This window comes from Phyllobates terribilis, unplaced genomic scaffold (assembly GCF_046119375.1).
Source record: "Phyllobates terribilis strain yellow unplaced genomic scaffold, ASM4611937v1 Scaffold_1__5_contigs__length_1240528914, whole genome shotgun sequence".
In the NCBI taxonomy this organism is placed as follows: domain Eukaryota; kingdom Metazoa; phylum Chordata; class Amphibia; order Anura; family Dendrobatidae; genus Phyllobates; species Phyllobates terribilis.
The window spans coordinates 1134388491-1134414521 of NW_027362761.1; the positions used below are offsets into that span (position 1 = coordinate 1134388491).

Below are 26031 nucleotides of genomic sequence, written 5' to 3' on the forward strand. Positions count from 1 at the left end.
TGGCAGCATGGTGATAGGGGATCTGTATGTGGCCTCATTACTTTAATATTATATGGCAGTGAGGTGGTGGTATGTTATTTGTATGTGGCCGAATTATATTTGTATAATATGGCACTATGGTGGTATTATGTGATCTGTATGTGGTGGTACTATTTTTGTATTTATGGCATTATGGTGATAATGTGATCTGAATTATTGTTATATTATAAGGCAGTATGGTGGTATTATGTGATCTGTATGTGGCGGTACTATTTTTGTATTTATGGCATTATGGTGATAATGTGATCTGAATTATTGTTATATTATAAGGCAGTATGGTGGTATTATGTTATCTGTAGATGGCAGTAGTATTTTCTATTGTATGGCATTATAATAGTAGTATGTGGGGCAAAACTATGTATTTTTTTTTTTTTTTTTTTACACAAAAAAATAAAAAATCATTTAAACGGCAGACTGAATGTCGTTCTTTGCTTGTTGCCCGATCTGGTGTGTGCTATCTCTTTTATCCCTATATTTGGGCCCAATTATAGCTGCTGAGCAATAGTTATATATTTTCACCTAAAATACAGATATTTTGACTTTTACCCACAATTGTAAAAATTGTAAATGCTCTTTTTTTTTTTTTTTCTTTTTCCTTTCCCAATAATACAATCTTTCAGTACAGCTCGTGTTCACACAATGTTTTTTTGGCTCTTTATAAAGAGAATATCCAGCAAAGTGGTAGCTGTGTCACTGCTGCCAAGCAGTTCTAGCAAATGTGCCAGGCCGGGGCGGCATATGCAGTTCTAGAACATGTTGTGCAACATATGTCACTACTTTTCTGTTCCTTTCTACTGTTTTTGAGCATCTTTTCCATCTGTGGAGAGAGATATTCCTGGGGCCTCTCTTATCTGCAGTGACATTACCTTTAGGTTATCAGATCTAGTTGCTGCCAAGTCTGAGCTGTGTGTAAAATGCTTTCTCTTCTGCTCCACGTCACACACGGTTGGCATTATTGGTACAGGTTTTGTGCAAACAAGACCTATCTGTATTGTACGTCTGTCTCCCATGCAGAAAACCTATATCTGAGCTTAATGTAATACTTCTTAAAGCTGAAGGATGGCTACAATTGTATCCAGCACTTGTTACATTTTCCCTATAGTGATAAATTGTAGCAAACTATTGGAATATGAGGGGGGGGGGGGACCTTTTTTCTTCCAGGTATCGGTCTGGATATTTAGACAATCACTCAGGGACCGTACAAAATTATCAACTTGAAATGTATCCTTCTATATTTGGTCAAACATTTAATTAACTTCCCCCTAATGTGATGTCTGGAGCTGCTTCTCTTTGGTGCGGCTGTGATGTTAGGCGGTATGGATGATGTTACTACTCGCAACTGCTTTTCCAGATTTGTGTCGATCTGGAGCGCAGTCAGCTCTTTGCTATGAATCTTGAAAAAGACTCGCAGCAGTAAGTTCTGAACACAGAGATATGTTACACTACAGGTCTCCTTACAGGGGGACATCACTGCTCAAACCGTGGGGGGTCTGCAGTATAGGATACACCGAGACTGCTCTATATACATCACATAGGAGACAAAGACTATTGTATATACATCATATAAAAGACACTGGTGCTGGAGCATATACTTTGCCCTGGGGCCTCCCGGGGCCCATACGCTGCCTAGGGGACGCCCGGGCGGCCGCTTCTGTTTAATCAGTGGCATTAGAGGCTGGAGCGCAGAGCACGTTGATTCTGTCCACATAGGATGTCCTGACACTGGCAAATGCCAGGGCATAAGCCTTCACTTCACTACTGAGCGCCGCTTGCATGAAGCTTCTGGAGCAATTAAAGGGCCGCTGTTTTTCCAGCTGTCGGCCCTAGCTCTGCAATCCCCGGCCTGAGCACTGTGGTCTCCTCCAGGAATCTGCCTGGGGGGCTGGACAAAAGGACGTCCAAGGATCCCCATGACTGGAAATGGATAATAATTTGTATAGGTGCATAGACTGGATACAAATATAGCAAACACTCAGCTGTGTGAACTGTTAGGTCGAATCTGTATTCAATTCACCTCTGGATAGTAACTGTAATATAGTGACATATTGTATGGAGAAAAGTAAGACACCGCCACATTACACCTACAGGAGCTTTTCTGACCTCCCAGTCTACATCCATAGACATTAATATGGAGTCAGTCCCTTTGCAGCTGTAACAGGTCCTGCTCTTTTGGGAAGACTTTCTACAAGATTTTGGAGGAGTCTGTGGCAATTTTTTCTCTTTTATCCAGAAGAAGATTTGTGAGGTCAGACCCTGATGTTGGGGAGAGGCTGGGCTCACAATCTCTGTTCTAGTTCATCCCAAAAGTGTTGCATGGGGTTGAGGTCTGGGCTCTGTGCGGCAGCTATGTTCTTCCTCCAGTCATGTCTGTATGGGCCTTGTACACTGGGCACAGTTATGGGGAACAGACTATTCAATAATTTACAAATGTTTTCAGTTGACTGAAACTAGTGGGCTGAGGTTGACCCCTGAAAAATGGCATCTCTCCTGCACCAAACTGTACAGTGGGCACAATGCAGTCAGACGGGTACCATTCTCCTGGCGTTCACCTAACCCAGACTTGTCCATTAGACGCCAGATAGAGAAGTGCGATCCGTCACTGTACATGACACCTTTTCCTCCAGAGTCCAGTGGCGGCTTTACACCACTCCATCCAACACTTTGCATTGTGCTTGGAGATGTAAGGCTGCATGCAACTGCTCGGCAGTGAAGCTCCCGGCGGGGACGCAGTGTTTGTGCTGATAATACCAGAGGAGGTCTGGACAGAGCATTGGTGACTTTTTTTGCCCTCTGCTCCTCAGCACTCCGCCTTGTAACGTTATGGGGATCTCCACTTTTGGGCTCAGTTTGTGCTGTTCCTTCCATTTCTCAATAAGATCACTCAGTTGATGGGGAAGATTTAGGAGGAAGAAATGTCATGACCAGACTTGTTACACCGGTGGCTCCTATTACAGGACCGCGCTGGTATCAGTGAGCTCTTTACCGCTAGCCATTCTGACGCACGTAAAGGCAGACGGCATGACGAGGGGCCGGATGTTGTACATCGGAGGAGCAATGGAATTGAATGAGAAACTTGAACTCAATGATTAACAGGGGGATTACTAATACTTTTCCCCATATAGTGTGTATATATCACCTCTGCCAAAAACATCTAAGGGGACTTTCCCATTAGTGGCTCCTTTGGGTTCTATGTGTATATTATTTGTTGTAAAAGTATTTTTTCTTCCCATTTATGTTCTATGTGAGATGTGACCGCAGTGTGAAGCCTGTGACGTCTCCCGGTGTCCTCGCATACACGTGATGATGGAGGCCTTTGTGTTGAGTGCAATCTATGCGGCGATCTGTTCTGCTGTCTGGTGACGTTGCAGTAAATCCGCCTCTTCTCTCACCGTCATTGTCTATTACATTTTAAGATCTCCAGTCTCGGCGCCTCTTCCCCCTTGTAGTCTTTTATACTAATTTATATTAATATTATTTTGCACATTATATTTATTATATTTTATTTAGTGTCGAACGAGGAGACTGCACAAGTTTATCCACTAATTTTTATCTTGATAACCTATCCTTAATAACAACTCATCTAGGTGGCAGCTGACATTTATAGCCCCCCTTAACCCATAGCCAGGCTTTAATATAATGTAGTGGACATTATTTTACCTATCTGGGATCAGCAACCTGCAGCACTCCAGCAGACGTAAAACTACAACTCCTAGCATGCCCCTAGAGCCGTGGGCCGTCAGGATGTGCTGAGGATGCTGCATGTAGTGTGCAGTGTAATAGATATATGCAATAAATGTTGTTTTTCTGTTCATTCCCAATATCACGCCTCCTCCCCCATGGCGGCCCCCGCTGGCATGGCTGCAGTATGAGTGTCTTATCATGTATTCTTGCTCACTCATGCAGGCACATGATGTGACAAGTGTTCTGCAAGTCACTGATAAGTATTCCTATATGCTGTGTATGTTAACCCTGTGGTTGCCGCCAGCTCTTGTGCTTTGGGTAACATCATGTTTTGTAATGTATGTTGGCATTAATTATATGCAGCAGTATAATATTCACAATCCCTCCCTGTCTGTCCACATGGCGCTATCACAATCACAAATAGTACTTTATGGTGCACACATTATACCGTCATATAGTCCTGAATGAATACTGGTGTGTAACTGTTCCTGAATAAATATAACCCACAATATACTGCTATACTGCGCTGTAATTTCTGTGCCGACACCATACAGACATATTTTGTTCCCAAAATTTGTGATGGCTATTTAGCACTACATTTTATCACGTACAATACAAACAATGTCATTATACAGAGCCCACAACATACTGATAAACTGTACTGCAATAACTCCACCACATAGTGCTGACAAAATACCGTTATACAGTTCCCTATTAGTTTTAAAGTGTAAATGACACTACATAATTTCATATCCAATACAGAGCCCCCGCAATAGTGCTATACCGCTCTCTAATACCTGTTAGATTTTGCCCATATAATACAACCACACAGTTCTGAATAATACTGTTATTGTGTCACACAGAACACAGCTAATGCCATATCACAGAGCACACAGTATGCCGCCATACTGCACTGTAATAATTCTGCTATACAGTCCCAGCATAACACAGTTTCAATTACACACCAGTAATTGCCTCAAAATGAACGCTACAGAACTTTACTGTAGTGTTAGGGTAAGGAAAGTTTAATGTCTTCAGACCTGCCTACTATCGGTTAGGACTTTTTCAGACATCCATTTTTCTCACGTATGAGAAGTTCGATCCGAGTAAATGAAGAAATAGAAAGGAAAGGGTGGAGAAACTTTTTTTTTTTTTTTTACAGTCTCGTTGACTTGCATTGATAAACATGACTCTGCTATTTTCATGTGAATGGCCCCATAGACTATCACAGGCACATGAAAAACACGGATAGCGCTCGAACATGAAAATCGGATGTCTGAATGAGCCCTTAGGGAGTGGTAATTCTCATGAGACCAGTAGGATGGGTCGTGTGCCTGTGGTGGATGAAATGCTTATATTCATGAAGAATATAAAATTTATGAATCCCACTGGAGATCTTTGGAAATCATATGCCTTTTGTGCTGCTTATGTTCTCCCCGGACGTTAACTAAATCCTGGAAACTTCTAAATTGGAGTAAGGGCTCTAAAATTATATAATACCACTATACAGCGCTCCATAATAACAGTGCTATACTGTGTCCATATAATACAGTCAAATAATTCCCAACTAGTACTTGTGTGTTATCGGTGCTAAATAATATGGCGTACAATGCAAATAAAGTCTTAATTTAGAGCCCACGTTATACTGCAGTGTAACTGTGCTATACTGTGCCATCATAATAAAACAGTTGAGAATAAATACTGACGCTAAATGTCGCACATAACAAAACTGATGTCATCATACAAAGCCCACATAATACCGCTATACAGACTTCTAATAACTATGCTATACTGTGGCCAAATAATATGGCCATACAGTTCAGAATTAATGCTGGGATGTAGCTGAGGACATAGAGTCCACAATATACCGCTATACAGCACTCTCATAACCATGATATACATTACACACTTAATACCATCATAGAGTTCCAAAATTAATATTGGTATAATGTGTAACCAATAATAAAAATGTTGTGACACCAGATGAAAATATTGTCAGAGCCTATTTTATAGCGCTATACTGTGTGGAACAACTATGCTATACTGTATCAAAATAATATAGCCATACATTTCCTAATTAATACTGTTATGTAACTGACACTAAATAATATCATGTACAACCAATGTCATGATGCAGAGCCCATATAATACCGCTACATGCACACACCTCTACTAACTATGCTATACTGTGCCCACATCCTAAGTAATAGCAGTTTCTTAATCGTAGTGCTATAGCCATATGTGTTTTAGATACAGCTGCAGCACAAATCTCTCTCCTCTCCTTAGATGAGATTGAGGAGCAGCTCCTCAATTGCAGCATGTAGTATTTCGGTACTATTATGGCAAGCAAACATCTTGAGGATTTATGAACTTCAGCACAAAGTATATTAAAAAGTTGCATAACTTTTCATTATGGAGTGAGCTGTTTGCATAAGACTGAACAACCTATTCAAGATCGCAGCACGTTATGCCGCCGTGTCCCACAATGACGTTGCCTCTTTTTACGGTGGCAGCGCGGCCATTCTTGTACCTGTCACCGTGCTGGCAGCAGGTCTTAACTGATGATTTCAGATGTCATAGGTGTAATTAATGAGAGTCCAATAAGAGCACTTGTGATTGTAATCCCTCTCTCCAAGGGGTGGAGAGCGCGAGTAAACAATGTCGTCTTATTGATAGCAGAAAGGTTAACGAAGTGCTAGCCAAGAAGATTGTTTGTTTGACCATACAGTATGACAAAAATTGTTCCCAGCGCGCTTTACTCCGTGTTGACTCTACTTCTATTGTATTTTTCTTCGGCTCTAGGTGCTACATACGTCAAACATGTAAAACACAAATATAATATATTTAATAAAATAAATAAGGATGTACCGATGTCTTCCGGGACTTGTAGTTGCTTTATAATAACAAAATGACTTCATTTTTAAGAAATTATATTGTAGTGCATAATAAAATGACATTAGAGAAATGTTATTAATAATCATTAAAAGGTGAGGGAATTGATTTGCAGGACCTCGGTTCAGAAGCTGCCTGACAGGAGCCTTTCTATCCTTCTCCTACATGCCAACATCCCGAGCGTCTCTTGATTTCTAAGCTTGTAACAATGTCCTCTTTGCACTGTGAGGCACGCATGATGTTGTGCCATGGCCTACTAATCGGAGATGCTGGCAGGTACGAGTTGGTTCTCATGGCTCCCGTCAAGTGGCCACAGAATATCAACATGTCTGCTGAACCAGGGTACTGCAAATTTATTTGCTCATCTCTAATTATCATGATTTATCCGATTAACTGCACAAGCTTCCCAGTGTTTACCTGTATGGCATTGGGGAATTTAAACTTGACTCCATTTGGACTGATGTGTGGACCCCATTACGGTACCATTTCTATAATTATATTATTGCACCAGATCTGATAAATGTTCCCTACTTTTTGGGAATGCAAAATAAGTTCAATGAAAGGCAAGTCCTGTCTTTTAATCTCCATGTATAATCAGAAAATGTTCTATTGTTTCAGGTTTTTGCGTTAAATGTGTTTTAAAAAAAAAATGCCAAAACTTTTTTTTTTTTTTTAATCACAATATTTATTAAAATAAAGAAATAGAAATCTTGCAATTTTCACACTGGCCAATAGGGATTTTTTTAGACCCTAACTTTCTGTTTTTAGAAAATTCATGTGTACATTAGCCTCAATGACCCTATCTTTAGTATTGAAGCACCCTAAAAAAATTTACAAAAAAAAACTACATGTTACACAGAGACCTGAATTAAACAATAGGGATTTTTCTAATGAGGCATTCCCTTTTGCAAGTAAGTCACTGAGCGAAAATGGAAATTTTGCATACTACCGTACATTGTATGGTCATATTTTTAGGGACCAAATGGTTAAAATGCGTTAGGCCAAACGCGTTCTCTTCCCAGAGGACCTGTCACAAGGTCAAAAGTATTCAGGCTGTGTGTTTTTTCATTTTTTTCAAAAGCCATCCCACAGTTTGAAATAGACGTCTTTTTATTTATTGCTTATAGGATAAGGAATTAAGATTGTGAGCCCTGCTGGGGACAGTAAGAGATGGAAGTATCTGTAAAACTTTATGGAATATGGTGATATATAAGCAGTAGAAATTACATAAATAATAGCGAAAAATGGGAGTTTAACTGGTACTGCTGCGCTCCCTGAGTACAGCTCTTGGACCTGCCACTGTTACAACTCAGTGGCCAATTAGAAGTTCAAGGTTCATCTAATATTCTCTGAAGAAAGAAGAAAACCTGGGCAATCTTAATTTACATTTCTTTATTTCACAAGTGTCATAAAACATGGACAAACAAGCCAACCGCTGTCTTGAAGGCTGTGACCAGATGTACGTATGCAAAAAAAATGTCTGTGAGCTTCTTTGTTTTCCTTTTGCACTGTTTGTGAAATAAAAAAAAATTATAACTGAAGATTGATGCGTTTTCTTGCCTTGGTTTCCTTTTCTTTTTTTTTTAATGAGAAAAAATTAGCAAAACCATAGGCCTTACATATTGTAAAATGAATTGGATGCTTTGAGACCAATTATTTGCTCCACTTTTCAAAGACTGTATATAGTGCTGAAGAAGAGTTATAAAGACAGTGATATAGGAAAGGGGATGGCAATGGGGACGAACAGTACCCCATTTTTGCTCACTTTTATTTACATACATTGTTGCTCCCTTCTTTCTGTATCTGATTGTTACACAACCAAATTTTGCATGTGAATTTACATAAGACACTAATGACTAAGAGTGTGAAAAATGAACATTGTTCATTGCCTGTTTTTCCCTAAATTCATATTAGAAACATGAAAATGGGGAAAAGGACATATGACAAAATTGAATGTACAACAGTAGACCAAAATTTTCTATGTCTGGGGATCATGCATCAGAAATTTCAGTAAAGCTAATGCATACTTCATACTTAAAGCAAGAACTTAGTGTTATGCTATTACTTGTCATGGAATAGAATCTTAATGTTAAGAGTCTCCCGTTTCCTGTATATTCCTCATCTATGCCTGTATCGGACACCCTGCTCGCTCTGTCACCTTTCTACATGTGACTTAGTAGGTAATTACCTCGTGAGTACAGAGAGCCTTGAACGGGCTGCATTCTCTGCTATTTATTTTATGCTACAAAACTGGTCATGAGAGGAGGCCATTGTTCCTTCTTGGCCTGCTAGTGGCAGCTGTGGAGGTGTTTTTCCCACAAGAATCAACAGTAGATTCAGTAAGTTTGACACTGTCTGACGTCAGGGGCTGACACCAGTGAACAATGACTGGCTCAGGGAATCCTTGCTCCGTATACAACGAGTTTAACCCTTTATCAAACTTGCACTGTGGAACAAAGTGACGGAGAAGGCTTTAAGCAAAAACTAAATTCATACTTGATATTTTAAAAGTACTTTTTTTGCAAGGTTCGCTAATAGACTTTACTATATATTTATTTTAGCTATTTTTGATCACGCCTTATAGAGCACATAACTTTCTACTGTACTCTATCGGGCTTACTGACTTATTAGGCCTACAATCAAAGTCCTTTCTACTTGAATGTTAAAATCTGGCAAGTTGTCAGAGGCCCTCGAGAACCCAATATTATTTAGCTGTGCATGGTGCTATTATTTTAGAATTAAAATGCAGTATTATGGCACTTTAATATTGCATTATATGGGACTTTTATCTGGGCTATTTGTGCATATTGTTCTCAAGAAGGTTGTGGAATAGTTTTCGTATACCGTTAAGGCCAGGTTCATACCACTTCTGTACATGACTCCATTGCACAGTAGACTGTTATTTTGGGACATTTATCATTGCATTTGTACCAACATTTTTGCTCAGTTTGCCATGATACCCAAGGCCGATTCGTACATCTGTACTTGAACCGTGATGCATGGACTTACCGGAGATCTCTTGACTGAAACTTGGCAGCCACAATTATGCCTATGAGGGTATCAAGCGCCGATAAGGAGACCCATGGCTGTGCCATGCATCTGAAAAATAGATGTGTGAAGCAGTCTTAAGCCATATTTATTAATCTTTTATGCCAGTTAGTACTCTATGTTAAAATCTACACCAATTGCTCCCTTTTCTCATCACATTTAATCTTTTGGTGTTAAGTATTCATTCATTAATTTCTGTGTAAGAGTCGCATATTCTAGACCTGTCTTAAAGGCATGGACCATATACATTTATGTGGCAAGCATTTCTACCGTGCAGATTAAGTCCCAATTTACACGAAATTCTACATTTACTGTGTGACATTTGTCACATTGATTTTCCACTTTTTTCGAAGATTGGGAAATGTGTCTAGTAATCTGCATAAAAATTGCACAAAAATTGTCAGTCACTTGCATCAATTGACACATTGGTCTCTTTTCCACATTTTCGAAGAGTCCGATCATGCTTAAAAAGTAGCGCTGGCCTAATTTGCATCAAATTGATAAATAAGGAGTGGCGGAGTTAAAGAGCATAAACTAAATATTTGGCGCAAATTTTGACTTTTTAAAAATTATTTTTGTATAAATGTGGACCATTGTGTTGGCTAAAAAGATGGACACCGCCTGAAAGAAGATCAATCGGAGTCTATAACGTTTCCTGTTTTGGACTGATTACAGTTAGTGGTTTCGATGGGGGCTTGTCTGAATCTTATTTTTCGGTGGGCCAAAGTTGTGATCTGAACCAAGCCCACATGGAAAATCTCCTTTATTGTATGCTAATAGCTGATATTCTAGAAAGGTTGTGCATCAATTGCCACCCAGTTGTAACGAAGATCTGATGGAATAAAGTTTTATGAACAAGTCTACATTTTTATAAATTTTTATTTTAAAGGCTAAAATGTGTTTTTGCTTCTAGGCTTAAACAAGCAGTAAAAATGTTTTAGCTTTTTGATAAACCTTTTTTTTTCACGACTAAGTGTAAAGATAAGCTCTGGAAAAGGTACTTTGCTTTCTGGCTCATTGTCTCCGTCTGTGTAATACGATAACACCGGTATCCGTGCACTTAACTTATTGACACGTGGTCATTTCCACCAAATTCGTTGTCGCTTTTTGTAATGGTGCGGACTTCCCCCTAAATGAACTCCGTTGACAACACAGTAAAATTTTATTCCTGCCTCCTCCAAAATGGAGATAGCTTGGAAACGTAAGGGTAATGTTGACACTGGCAGCACTGACATGCGTCTCATTGCTTTTATGATCCCTCGACAAACATGTAATGGTTTATATTGTTACTGATAAGACTTTTCAGACAGGTGCTCTCCTCGGATCTATGAGCTAAGGCTCCTGGGGCTCTTCGTATGGCTGTTTTTATAGTATGAGCATTATAGATAGGATTTTACTATGTGTTTTGTAATGGTTGCCCCAGAAACTGTTCCAAACAAGACATCGGGACTCGTATATGAAAGCAAGCTCCGACAAAAACTCTAGGTGTTCCCTATGACAATTTGTCAGATTTGTTCCCTTTAGTTTAGATAATGAAACCGGTGATCTGATTGACTGCTACATCTTCACTTTTTGGGCAGAATACAACTTAAAGGGAGTCAGTCTCCCACAAAACTCATCCCTGCAGTATAGATTTAATTTCCTTTTTTTTTTTCAGAAGAAACATTTTATTTCATATGCAAAATAAGGGCTCCTCGATGCACCCTTGGTGGGACCGAGGTCCCTGGGCACCCTTGGTGGGACCGAGGTCCCTGGGCACCCTTGGTGGTGCACCGTTCCACCACCTAAATCAGCTGCCTGAATTGTCAGTGTGCAGGCTCTCTCATCCTTCTCTCCTGTCTATAATGGACACCTGCGATTATGTGATACTATGCAGTGAGGGCCGTAGACAGGATGCCTGTTAAGCTCCTGCAGTGTCAGTGTGAACAAGCAGGGCTGGGATTTAGCTCTGCACCCACTAAAAGCCGTATCATTACAGTAATATATGTTGCACATACTGAGCCAGATTTATCAATACAGTCTAAGACTGTGTTCACATAATGCTTTACCAAAGAATTTTTATTCTTTATATTTTGCGGAAGTTTTCCGGAAGAGGGAAAAAAAAAAGTGTTTTTAACTGTGTTTTCAGAAAATTGCTGAAAAATAACGCACTAGGAATTCATCATGTGAACATAACTTAATTTTAAGGCCGGGTTCATACAGGTGTAGGTCACAGTTTGTAAATGGACCGCAATATCCGAACTGACCGCAGGTCTCCCAACCTGAACTTAAAGCTTCATAGTATGAGGCTTCTAAGTTCAGGTTGTGATACCCATACGTACATGGACCATGAAATATGTCCAAGTGAACCCGGCTCTAGACAGGTCAAACTTAAATCTGGAGAATTTTAACACTGTCTAATGATAATCTATCAAAGGGGTTGAGGCTATTGGATAAATCTGGCGTATCTTTAGACTGCCTAGTCTTAATTTTGCATGAGTTATTAGTTTGCTTATTCTGTGCCAGAAATTTGTGCCAAAATGTTGGCACATTTTTGGCGCACGGTGTCACCCTTTAGGCCTAGGCCCCTTTCAGAGAGGCCTTTCTTTTGTCAGACAAGGAAGGGATCAAAAGTGTCTAAAACAAATAATAAATATGGTTCTTTTTTCCTTTGGTGCAAAATGCGTCGGAGTTCAGGAGCATTTTGTTTTATAAATCTCACCTAAGGTGTTAGAATGGCCTTCCATAAAATGGGCTGATCCTATATAGTCCTGCTTTTTGAAGCCCATAGAGATCATGTATTTTTTTTTATTTTTTTTTTTTAGGGAAGCTCTGAAACAGGTGTACAAATCCCCCACAGTAGAAATGTTGCATTTCATCAGATATACACAGCCTTTTCTGGTCTGACGACGACATTGTTAGTTTGTACCATGCCCTGTGGTCCAAATCTCTAGTGTCGATGCTTCTGTGGGTCACGCCGGTCATTGCTCACTTCCCTCTATTGATGAGGTGCTCGTCACGCCAACTGCTACCATGTACGTCACAAGGTCAGTGATTGGCAGCATTTACGGCACGTCATCTAAGCGGGAAAGTTAAGGCCACCAAAGCGTTGCGCTAGAGCTACAATGGATTGAAAAAGTCATTTTAAAAAAAAAAAAAAAAATTTTTTTTAAGACTTTCTGACTGTTGACCCAGTTTTTTTTTAGTATATAGACACTAATTTAAAATGGCTGTTAAGGACTGTCAATAAGTGATAAATGTCTTACATGAAAACACTTAACTCCCATTAGTGCCAGAGACACAGTGCGCCCATACCAGTACCAGCCACACGGTGCCCTCATACCTGTCCATGCCTCCCATAACTGTGACCGTTTCAGTGTCTCCTCATAACAGTGATTGTGACACCTGGTCTCTGTGACTTTGGCACATGGCCCCTGTATGACAGTGACAGCCACGAAGTGCCCCCAATGACAGTGACAGAAACATATTGGCCACTGCAATAACAGTGACAGCCACACATTGGCTCACTCATAAGAGAGCCTCACAGCGCCCTCTCCCACTCACAACAGAGAGAGACTCAAGGTACCCTCCAACACACACAACAGGGGAAGCCACGTGGTGCCCTTTCCCCGACACACACAACAGGGGCAGCCACATGGTGCCCTCCCCCACACACACACACAACAGGGGCAGCCACGTGGTGCCCTCCCCCACACACAACATGGCCAGCCACGTGGTGCCCTCCCCCGACACACCCAACAGGGGCAGCCACGTGGTGCCCTTTCCCCGACACACACAACAGGGGCAGCCACATGGTGCCCTCCCCCACACACACAACAGGGGCAACCACGTGGTGCCTTCCCCCACACACAACATGGCCAGCCACGTGGTGCCCTCCCCCGACACACCCAACAGGGGCAGCCACGTGGTGCCCTTTCCCCGACACACACAACAGGGGCAGCCACATGGTGCCCTCCCCCACACACACAACAGGGGCAACCACGTGGTGCCTTCCCCCACACACAACATGGCCAGCCACGTGGTGCCCTCCCTCGACACACCCAACAGGGGCAGCCACGTGGTGCCCTTTCCCCGACACACACAACAGGGGCAGCCACATGGTGCCCTCCCCCACACACACACACACACAACAGGGGCAGCCACGTGGTGCCCTCCCCCACACACAATATGGCCAGCCACGTGGTGCCCTCCCCCGACACACCCAACAGGGGCAGCCACGTGGTGCCCTTTCCCCGACACACACAACAGGGGCAGCCACATGGTGCCCTCCCCCACACACACAACAGGGGCAACCACGTGGTGCCTTCCCCCACACACAACATGGCCAGCCACGTGGTGCCCTCCCTCGACACACCCAACAGGGGCAGCCACGTGGTGCCCTCCCTCGACACACCCAACAGGGGCAGCCACGTGGTGCCCTCCCCGACACACTCAACAGGGGCAGCCACGTGGTGCCCTCCCCAACGCACCCAACAGGGGCAGCCACGTGGTGCCCTCCCCCACACACACACACAACAGGGCCAGCTACGTGGTGCCCTTTCCCCCACACACACACACACAACAGGGGCAGCCACGTGGTGCCCTCCCCCACACACAACAGGGGCAGCCACGTGGTGCCCTCCCCCGACACACCCAACAGGGGCAGCCACGTGGTGCCCTCCCTCGACACACCCAACAGGGGCAGCCACGTGGTGCCCTCCCTCGACACACCCAACAGGGGCAGCCACGTGGTGCCCTTTCCCCGACACGCACAGCAGGGGCAGCCACGTGGTGCCCTTTCCCCGACGCGCACAGCAGGGGCAGCCACGTGGTGCCCTTTCCCCGACGCGCACAGCAGGGGCAGCCACGTGGTGCCCTTTCCCCGACGCGCACAGCAGGGGCAGCCACGTGGTGCCCTTTCCCCGACGCGCACAACAGGGGCAGCCACGTGGTGCCCTTTCCCCGACGCGCACAACAGGGGCAGCCACGTGGTGCCCTTTCCCCGACGCGCACAACAGGGGCAGCCACGTGGTGCCCTTTCCCCGACACGCACAACAGGGGCAGCCACGTGGTGCCCTTTCCCCGACACGCACAACAGGGGCAGCCACGTGGTGCCCTTTCCCCGACACACAGCAGGGACAGCCACGTGGTGCCCTCCCCAACACACACAACAGGAGTAGCCACGTGATGCCCTTCCCCAACACACAACAGGGGCAGCCACGTGGTGCCCTCCCCAACACACACAACAGGAGTAGCCACGTGATGCCCTTTCCCCGACACACAGCAGGGGCAGCCAAGTGGTGCCCTCCCACCCCCCCCCCATACAGCCGGGACAGTAACCTATTGCCCACTGTAGCACTGCCACCTTTTGTAAGTAATAGGGCCCAGACAATCTTGTGTACAGATTTTTTGGGGGCCAGCTGTGGAAAGGCCTCACTGTAAATAATTTGCAGCCCCCGCAAACCCACCATATCACATAGTGCCTTTAAAAATGAATGTGGCCCTAACCTGACAATCCCTTTAATTACTGATACATCCACACTTCCATGATCTATGATGCTTTATATTAAGGATGTGGAAGATTATATTGAATGTGATATCCAGAGGACTCGCAGTCTTGCGACATCACCAGTGACTGCCATGTACGACAGCCGCGTTCCTCGCCAATGTAAATATCGTGTAAGGTTTTACAAAAGTTGTTTACATTACAAGAAATAAAAATCCCAAGTTCCTGGCTTCCCCGGTACAGTACATGCCAGTGTAGTGCAGATGGCGGTGACGTAACGTCAGCACAGATGTCCCATGAAAGCCCAGGAGACAGCGCTCGGTTCAGAGCGAGCCGCTCTCCTATCCCCAGCACACATGGCGGTGACGTCCCTGAGTGGCTTTCCGATGTCACTTCTGCCTGAAGGATAAACAGAGTGAAAAGGCCAGGAGTTACGTGAGTAAAGGCGACTTCTGGGAAACACAAGACAGCATGACTGAAGCCCAAACATACGGGGAGCGCGGCACCGGAGCGGAAAATCTACACTTATTCGTACATAAATAGGGTCTGTCATGCAGGCTGGACGCTTTTTTCCCTTACGCTGCACTTCAGTAAGATGTATGTCTCCATTCACGGCTGTAAGAGAATCGTTTGTTTAGTGCCAGATCTCTGAACCTGCCATATTAACCATTTTAAACACTGCTGTCCCCAGATAATGCACCACGATAAGCGGGGTGCCGAGTGCGCCTGCCGAATTCCGCACCCTGAAAAACAAAAATTGTGATTAAATTTCTTTAAAAGTGGATCTTTCAACGAATTTCTTAGGCTATGTTCACACTTGTATTTTTTGCTGCTTTTTTTTCCTGCAGGCAAAACTCTGTTCTCTTGGCAGTAAAGAGGCTGCTTAAAAAAAGCAGGTTTTGCTGTGTTTTTTTTTGCTACATTTTTCATGCTGATACAGTTTAGTGCCTGCTGTTCCATAGTTTTCTGCACCAAAAACACAAAAAAACCTGATGCCGTTGCGTTTGCACTTATTCATTGCTTTCTATGTGTGAAAAAACGCTACAGTGGTATGCTGCATTTTTGCAAAAACGCAGCAGTTTGCCAAATCAGTCAGGAGAAAAAAAAAACAATGTGTGCATGAGATTTCTGAAATCTCATAGATTTTGCTGGTACTGTAAAACACAGCTTTTAATTTGCATTAAAAAAAACACAGCAAAAACGCAACGTGTGAACATAGCCTTAAATTTAATCCTCCTCCAATCGCTGCTGTGCCACTGATTCTGGAACGGTTTTATTTTTCTTCTGCGCCCCTCCGTTCCAAAGTTATTGTTACGAATCCGGGTGGTGGAACCTCTGTGCTGCGGTGCAAGGAGGGACCAGAGGGGCGTAACTAGGTATCGACTCGGACCGACCAAGGTCGTACGGCGGCTCAATCGACTCCGTGACCAGGGAAGGACCGAGCAGAGGGACCAGGTGCTACTCTGGGGACCGACCTTGTATGAGAGCAGGTGACTCCCTCGGGTCAGAAGGCAGGGACTGACGAGTACAGCAGATGAGCACGGCAGGCAGGCTGACTGGTGATCCGGGCAGACGGACTGGCAGGCACGGCAGGTAACAAGCAGGAGCCTCCAGGTAGGCTGGCTGGTAGGCACGGCAGGTAACAGGGAGGGCCCATAGACAGACTGGCGGACTGGACTGTAGACAAGCTGGCGGGCTGGACTGGTAATCAGGCTGGCGGGCTGGACTGGTAGTCAGGTTGGCGGGCTGGACTGGTAATCAGGCTAGCAGCGGGACCTGAGGGCTCAAGCAGAGTTTAACACACAAAGCTACAACCTTGCACGGGCACCTCCATTTTGGAGAAGGTGCCTTTTTTATGAGAGGTCCTCCCGCCATTGGCCGGGGACTCCTTAGGACGGCGCGCGCGGCCCCTTTAAGAGGGAGGGAGCGCGCGCGCGCCCTAAGCACAGTGCCCGGGAAGCTGCACGCGCCGGCAGCAACAGAGGCAAGAGCGCCGGAGGACGCCGGGCAGGGAGCGCGGCCGTAAGTGGGACGGCGTCTCTGCCTGACATTGGGCAGAGACGCCGATACTACAGTTATACCCCTTGGTAATAAAGATTCAAATTTTCTCTTCAACCAACTCAACATGTATCACGGAACAAGCAAATTAAACCAGTGCATTTTTTTTTTACCAAATTTTGTGCAAATTCCTCCTTTTTATGCATGTACGTTGGAAATTTTCCAATTTTTAAAGGGGTTGTTCAACCTTTGGGTACAAGTCTGCAGTCACTTTGTGACTGCAGACTTGTGAATCCTCACAGGGCCCGCACTGCTTGCTGTGAGGATTCTCCAGTGCTGGTGCCAGAAGCATGACTGCAAGTATGTGATTTGCATACATGTGGTCCCGTGCCGACTAGACATGCACAGCCTCGCTCAATGTAAGTGTATTGAGCGAGGCCGGATAGGTCTAGTTGGAATGTGTTCGGAAGTATGCAAATCACATACTTGCGGTTACATTGCCACCTGCTCCCACCGCCGACACAGTAGAATCTTGACAGCGCAATCTGTGTGAGGATTCAGAAGTCTGCCGTCACTTAGAGTGGCTGCAGACTTATAGTTTAACCCCAGGAAACCCCTTTAACTCACAACATTTGATACATTGATATCGGGCTTTTTTTCTTAAAGGGGTCGTCCAGGGGTTCAAGATTGCCGTCACTCTGTGACTTAAGGCTTGTGAATCCTCACATCCCACACAGTGCATGCTGTCAGGATTCTCTGGTGCCAGCTCTGGAAGCAGGCGGGCGCATGACCACAAGTATGTGATTTGCATACATTCAGTCACATACCGACTAGACATGTGCTGCCTCTTTCAATACAAGTGAATGGAGCGAGGCTAAACACGACTAGTCGGAATGTGTCTGGAAGTATGCAAATGGTCTCGTCACCAGCAAAGGAGAATCCTGACAGCGCGCGTTGTGAGGTTTCACAAGTCTGCAGTCACATAGTGCCTGCAGACTTGAGCCCCAAGCCTGGGCAACCCCTTAATGCTATGTTCACACATGTTGTGTTTTTTTTCTGCTGCAAATCTACTGCTTACTTTTTCTTTGGCAGGAAAACAACTGCTTAAAAAAAAATAGTGCGTATTTGCTGCTTTTTTTGCGTTTTTCAAAATGCACTCCTAAATAGGTCTCACGCCAACAGGTTAGCCAGGCCTCATGTCATTTTTTTTTTTAAATTTTGGTAAAGGTTAAAAAAAAAGTATAACAAACAGATTAAACCATCGATAAATTTAGCTTAGGCATTGAGAATAATAAAGTCTCACAAATTCCGTAAAAAATTTTGCCGCAAACACTTTGAGAAATGAAACTCTTTATTTTGGATTATGGCATTAGATAAATTTTTACTAAATAAATTAAGCAGAGAAATTGTTAATATATGGGGGTAGGGGGGTTTATAGCAGCTTTCTTGGCTCAAGATGGACAACGTTTCACGATATACAGGGAGGAGGCTTTGAAATTCTTCTTTAATTTGATCTTGTAGCAATTTTATCCTTAGAAGTTTAATCTTTTGTCTTGAAGATGTTGTGTGGTCTTCTAGTGAACGGAGACTTATAAATGTTTAATATCCAGGACACATTAAACTTCAGAAAGGAAAATGTTTCCATGTTTTGTCGTGTTATGTCGAAGGGTTGCATTAACTCTGCTGGCTGTAATCTTGATATATATATATATATATATATATATATATACGAGAGATGGGACCCCATAAAAAAAACTTGTCCATAGGCCCCTCATCACCGCTGGGTTTTCCTGCAATGCTGACTGCTGTGACAGCACCTGCAGCGGGTGGCACTGCATAAAGAAGGACCAATATGTCGTTCTGAACAGTTGGAGGGAATCTGTCAGCAGATTTTTGCTATCCCATCTAAGATCAATATGATGTAGGGGCAGAGATCCTGATTCCAGTGATGTATCACTTACTGGGCTGCGTGCTGCAGTTACAATAAAAATCAGTTTTATCTGCTGCAGATCTAGCAGTGCTCTGAATGCTGATCCCTGTATAACCCCACCCACAACACTGGCAGCTTCCTGTGTACACTGTGCATAGACAGAAAGCTGCCAATCAGTGGTGTGGGTGGGGCTGGACTACTTTGCAGCAGATTTACTAGTCCTGTAGCAATAATCTCCTATCAATAAAAGTGATTTTATTTAAAACTAAACTGGGCAGCCCAGTAAGTGACACATCACTGAAATCAGGGTCTTTGTCTCTACTTCATGATGCCCTCAGATAAAGTAGCAAAAACTTGATAACGGATTTCCTTTTAAATAATTTGATAAAAGAAAAATAGTGAGGAGTTATCAGTCATTGCACAAGAGGGGGACGAGGTGAGCTGTGACATCACCTACTGTGAAGGAGAGGGAGGAGGTGAGCTGTGATATTGCTTATTGTGAATGATGGATCCTGTGTTATGTACTGTGTATAGAGGTGATATCTTTCAATGTAATCCTGTCTGCGATGATAATGAGATGGCTGAAAAGTCGTCTGTGCAGAATAGGAAGCGTGAATCTAGAATTAGACCTATTGGCCATAGTGACAAATGCAAGATTTATTTTTTATATAGATGGTGATATTGAAAAAACAAAACAAAACACAACTAATTTGTTTACAAAAAGTGCATTTAACATAAAACCCTGATTTGAACCCCGGGGAGGTTTTCTGATTGACACATTTCAGTTTATAATGAAAGGACCACTGTTTTGTGATTTCCAGTGTTGGCCGTAGTTTTCGTTTCGAAACTTTGTGGATCTAGGATTTTTTTTTTTGTCTGTGTTTCCACCCATGAGAGAACCTTTTCTGACACGCCGTGTGGATCCTCCTCATTCCTCCATGTTGACCATGAGGTCAGGGTGATGCGCGGTGATGGCGGGACAAGCTGGAGGTCCGCGGGCAGCCTGTGTGCTTTGGCTTGGCTCCCCGGATGAGCCGTGTTTGCCTCTGTCATTCCAGGGCTCGTACCTTTTGTATACTTGGCTCCTTCCCATCTTGGAAACGGCTAATTCATTCCAGATCTGTTTGACTGCATTAAAGCAAAAACCCCGAAGTGTTAAATACTTTGTGGAGACCACTGAGGTCACTCACACCTGCTGACATTTCATCCCATGAGAAGCTCATTATCCTGCAGGAATGAAGACTGGAAGCCTTCCCTGTGGAGGAAACCTGTGTACACTTCTGTTGGGCGGGTGGCTTAGAGTATGGGCACACAGAGTTTCTGCGCAGTCCAAAAACAAAGCAAAAGTTTTTTTTTGTTTTTTTTTGAAGTTTCGCATTTTTGAAGAGGATTTGGAGAGTTTGCGGCTCTGTTTGCGGCTCTGTTTGCGCTCTGTTTGCGCTCCTAAGCAAAAAATAACTCTTTAGTGTGCACATACCTTGGGGTTGATTTCACACATTAGTTTTTCATATATGGTATGGAAAATGGTCTATGTGTCGGATCCATTTTTGGTCCATCTATCAGTTTCTACAATTCTGATATCAGTTTTTCCCTCAATAACGACTTGCGCTTTCGATCTGTTTTTTTTTTTACCCCGGGTTATTGATTTGTATTGGTGAGTTTGATCCACAACACGGATCAAGGTTAGGACATGTCTCCATTTTTTGAGACGTTTTGTTTTTGTAGACAATTGGTCAAAAAAAAACAAAACATAAAAAGGTGCATATGATTGGAACCCATAATATCATCCATTATTTTTAGTGATAGATTACTTGCCTATTACAATCTATGCACCTTTTTATGTGATTATTTTTTTTTTATGTATAGGTTATCAATGTCTGATCAGTCAGGGTCTGACACCCGACACCCCCGCCGATCAGCTGCACTTTGTGTTAGCGGCCGCCGGCCGGAGCTGCTCGGTTGTGGAGCTGCTCGGTTGTGGAGCTGCTCCATCTTGTTATAGTGGTTGCGGCAGGTACTGCACATCTGCCTCCTATTGATTTGAATAGGAGGCGGATGTGTAGTACCTGGCGGTGGCCACTATGAGAAGACTGAGCAGCTCGGCAAGTGAGTACTTCCAGCCGCTGATGACACCGGGAACACTTGATCGTCGGAGGTGCCAGGTGCCGAACCCCGACCCATCAGACATTGCTGACCTATCCTAAGGATACGTCAATCACAAAGTAGTAGACAACCTCTTTAAGTATTTGCAGCAGAAATCTCTGCACTATTTCTGTATCCTTTGGCAGCAAAAAAGCAGCGTAAAATAGACGCTTTTTTTTTTTTTTTTACATGCTTTTTTGCTGCAGATTTTCCCCCACTCATTAGTATGGGTAAAATCTGCAGCAAAAAACACTGAAAGACTTGACATGCTGCAGATTTAAATCTACTGCAAATCTGCAAGGAAAAAATAAGCAAATTATGCATGAGACTTAAGGAATCTCATCTACTTTGCTGGCATCAGGAAATCTTTCAGGTTTTGTGATTAAATCTGCGCAGGACAAAACTGCAACGTGTGCACAGACCCTTAGGCTGCGTCCACATATCTGTGGGATTCTTAGGCTGTGTGCCCACGTAGCGTTTTTCAAGCGTATATGCTGCGGAATTTCCGCAGCGGAAACGCTTGTGAAACGCTAGGTAATCCGCACCCCATGGTCCCCAAGGGGATTCCGCATGTTCTATGCACATGCTGCGGATTTTTCCGCAGCGTTTATGCTGCGTACAAAAATCCGCAGCATGTCATTTAATTTTGCGGAAGCGCAGCGGAACTCCCGCCATTGACTTGCATTGAGACGCACAGAAACCGCGACTGTACATTTTTACAAGCGGCTTCTATGCGTCTCTATGTGCGGATGGTACCCAGTTCTAGAGGAGAGGAGCCTCTCATCCAGACCTGGGTACCATTGTACCTGTAAAAAAAGAATAAAATAACAAATAAAGTTTATATTCACCTGTCCGGCGGCTTCTCTCTGAATGCCAGCAGCGCTGAAGGACCTTCGGTGACGTCACAGTCATGTGACCGCAGGCCCTTCACCTCTCTGTCTCGCGATATGCCGGCAGCCGGGAACCAGACAGGAAGCAGCGCTGCAGCCACGCCGGGGCCTCGGGGGTGAGTATAGCTTTATTTGTTTTAATTTTTACGGTTCACGCTGTATAAATCCATGCTGTTTGCATGGATTTATACAGTGTGACCTAGTTGTCAAGCACTTTCCAAGTGATGCTATCGCCTGGAAAGCGCTTGTCAATCTGCATGCGTTTTTTTTCTGCCAGGGAGATGCAGAAATGCTGCAGAAATTTTCTGCTTCATTTCTGCATTGTGGGCACATAGCCTTACCACCCGGGAGAAACCGAAAAAAATTTCTTTTTATTCCTCAGGTGTTCTCCTAGTTGCATCCATATTTTTCTCCCTGAAGCTGGTAGACTGCACTTTTTTAAAAAATTTTTGACTCTTAACAATGGATCAGTAAAAAAACGGATGAAACTCTGAACTTCTTTTTGTGTTCCATGTTTTATATAGATCCAGATAGACTGAGTGAGTCTGATCTGCAAAACGGATGAGAATTAGACCTGCTCTCAGTCCGGATCCGATTTTTAAAACTGATCTGTGTGTATGTGGCTCAATGAAACTATATGGGTTTGTTTGCTCTCCTAGGAAAAAAAAGGAAATCACTAGGACATGTCACGTAGATGTGTGAATGTCTCCTTAACTGATGTGTCTTCACTTATCCCAGCATGCTCAGTTATTGTAAGTTGGCTCATTTTTTGAGGCTCTTACAGCTTTTTCTGCTCCAAAATCCTCATAAAAACCACTTCAAATACTCTTTGAAAACCGCTTCCTATTAATTTAATTGGGAAGCCACTGTAGTGCGCACGGTGCTGTTGTTTTTTCCAAGCGGAAATATAAGCAACCTGTCAATTTTTTTTTAGACTTTATGCTTCAAAAACGCTTCAAATTTGACTTCTGAAACCAAGCAAAAAAAAGGAAAAAAACTAAGCAAAATATGCACCAAAACTATTATTTATTTATTATATATTTTTTATTTTTACATGGATTTTTCCTTGTACCAGAATCGGCAAGTTATGACACTTGGGTAAATATCTGAAACTTGCTTGAAAACAACTATTAGACAGAATGGAGAGCCATAGGGGAAACGCCTGGCTGGCTACGGCTTTTCCTAGCAAAATTTATCCATTTTTTGGGGGGGATGAAAAGAGCAGGATCTGGATTAATTGTGGATTTGCAGAAGAGGGAGGCTCATTATAAAAAGAGTAAAAAATAAAAATTAAAAGGGGTGTTTTTACATTTAAACTTTAAGGGAAGTTTTTTTTTTTAATGTTGAGTTTGAAGCAGGTTCTTGTGAAAATCCGCATAAAAAAATACTGTGTGAACATACCTAAGTCCTAGAATGAAAAAAATCATTCTATCCATTCTGCTCCAGTGCCAATGAGGGCTTCATGAAACGGCTCCGACGATGATTTCTCCTCTACAATACATGACCACTGCAGCCAATCACTGGGCTCAAGTGTAATGCCCAGTGATTGGCTGCAGCGGTCACGTGCTTTATTTATGATTTGACAACTGCAGCCCTTTAACCAAAGACCGGGGAGAGGTGACGCAGCTTAGGAGCTGCAGGGTGTTAACAGTGAAGGTATCGCTAAGGTTTTAAAATGGAACATCCCTTTATGTGCTTGGCTATGGGGTAAATGTCTCTTAATCCATGTAAGCATTATTTTTTGTATGCTTTTCTATTGAACTGTATCTCAGAATCAAAAATTTCCAATGCAAAGTACCGATCTGAGAATTTTATTTAAAAAAAATAAAAATTGTGACTATTTAGGAAATAATAATAAAAAAAACATAAATCTGCATTAGACAATGAAGGGGTCATTTCGGGAGACAATCCTACCCCCTGATTTGAAATATTTTGGCACGAGACGCGCTGTAATGTTATTACTGGCTGTAGTTGAAAAAAGTGGTTTTCAGAATGTAAATGATACTGTTCCTGCAAGAACAGAAACAACGTAAGAGCAGGAACGCTCCCTGTGAGGTGGGATCCTTCTCAAGACTGCGAGAATCCCTCAGGGTTTGGCCAGAGGTTTGGAAGATTTAAAAGACTGTCTGTCTCTGAACGCCAGGCACCCTGTACACCCCCATCACATTCCTAGCTGGAGAGGTCCGCCAAGTACCAGCTCTAATACTATCGGGTCAAAGGCACAAAATTAACCATTTACTATTCAGAAAAAAAATAAATATATGTATAATATATTTATATATAATAAATAATATATTTTATTTTTTTTCCCCAAAATGAATAGTACATATTGTAATATATCTTATCTTAGAGAAATCTGCTTCTTTCTCCTCTTGGACCGTTCTTTCATTCTCAATTCATGGGTAAGATATGTCTAAAGTGACTACTAATTTTCCCATTACTGAGATAGGAGATGACTGTTGGTGCTCATAAGGTTCTATAGAGAACTTGAAGCAGAATGTCTGTACCTGCCTCTAGCTCCTCCCTTCTCCACTGGAGATGGCAGTTGGTGCTTTTAAAAATCCTATGGAGGTGGCAGACAGACATTCTGCTGCAAGTTCTCCTGAAACGAGAGTTTCAGTTCTCCATAGAACTTCATGAGCACCAACTGTCATCTCTTATTTCAGTAATGGGAAAGTCTTCCAGATTTTACCCATTTATTGAGAATGAACAGTTCAGGAGGAGAAAGAAGCAGATTTCAAGATATATTACAATATAAGATGTATTACATTTCTTATTTTCATGTGTACTATTGATTTATGAAATAGAAATGAAAGCAATAATTTCTCTTTAAAACTTATAGAAGAAGTAAAAGTCACCTGTGCCGATCCCCATAGAGTGCTCGGTTCCCCCTGGTTTGTTCTTACTGGGCCTGTCCTTATCATAGCGGAAATGCCTGGTCAGTGATTGGTGGAGGCGGGTCACTGATAAGGCCTGTGATTGGCTGATCTGTTATCTCTGGCCATTTCCATTGGTTGGGACCATGAGACACTGGATGAGCCCCGGAATAAGGATCAGTTTGTGTGTAAATCCTTATTGTTTTACCTGGTCTGAACCCTTTTATAGCTAGTTTTCATCACCTGGAAAACTCCTTTAACATGAAGGACAATATAGGATGGCCATACGTAACATAAGACGTACCCATTATGGAAAGCTGTTAAGTCTTGAGCTCAGCGTGCCCCCTTATCATCTATTTTATTCTTCTCTTCGATACGGTCAATACTCTGAATTCTTTGTTTCCCTCAAAGGTGAATTTGAAAAAAATACATTTACTTTACCTGTTGTATTTTTGTTTGTTTGTTTTACTTTTTTTTGAAGTTTTCAATTGTCAAACACCATAAATGGTCTAAAAATATAATGAAATCTATCTGTGACAGGTGGAGGAGGTAAAAGAAATGGACGCAGCAAGAAATGGAAGGAGATGTTGAGGCTGCCACACATAAGCCAGTGTGAAGAACTCCGACATTCAGTGGGTGAGTACGTGGAGTGTCAGACTGCATGTTTCTCTGTGGATGTACTATACCTGTTATTCTTGCACCAATGCACCTTTATTGATCTACAGTAGTCGTCTCAGCTATTCTAAATTTCTTACCTGCGTGCCATATATCTATGAGTAATGTGTTTTTTTCCCCATCATCTCATCAGCCGCGGCCATAGAGCCCTTCTTTCGGCTCAAAACGCGTCGCTCCATTATATATACAGTACAGACCAAAAGTTTGGACACACCTCATTTAAAGATTTGTCTGTATTTTCATGACTAAGAAAATTGTACATTCACACTGAAGGCATCAAAACTATGAATTAACACATGTGGAATTATATACTTAACAAAAAAGTGTGAAACAACTGAAAATATATCTTATATTCTAGGTTCTTCAAAGTAGCCA

At 43.0% G+C, this 26031-nt stretch overlaps 1 protein-coding gene across 2 annotated transcripts in view; it reads left to right on the forward strand.

Annotated features, from left to right (window-relative positions):
• The window catches only part of GRK4 (G protein-coupled receptor kinase 4), a 217605-nt gene that overhangs the window by 68122 nt on the left and 123452 nt on the right, over positions 1-26031 (forward strand). Inside the window, exons 1-2 of one of the 2 annotated variants that reach the window (XM_073647544.1) lie at positions 15474-15580; positions 25522-25617. In XM_073647544.1, the coding sequence (XP_073503645.1) occupies positions 25566-25617 (52 nt within the window). In that variant the 5' untranslated portion in view covers positions 15474-15580; positions 25522-25565. Of the gene's footprint in view, positions 1-15473; positions 15581-25521; positions 25618-26031 lie in introns of those variants that run through there. The other variant, XM_073647535.1, reaches the window with a different exon arrangement.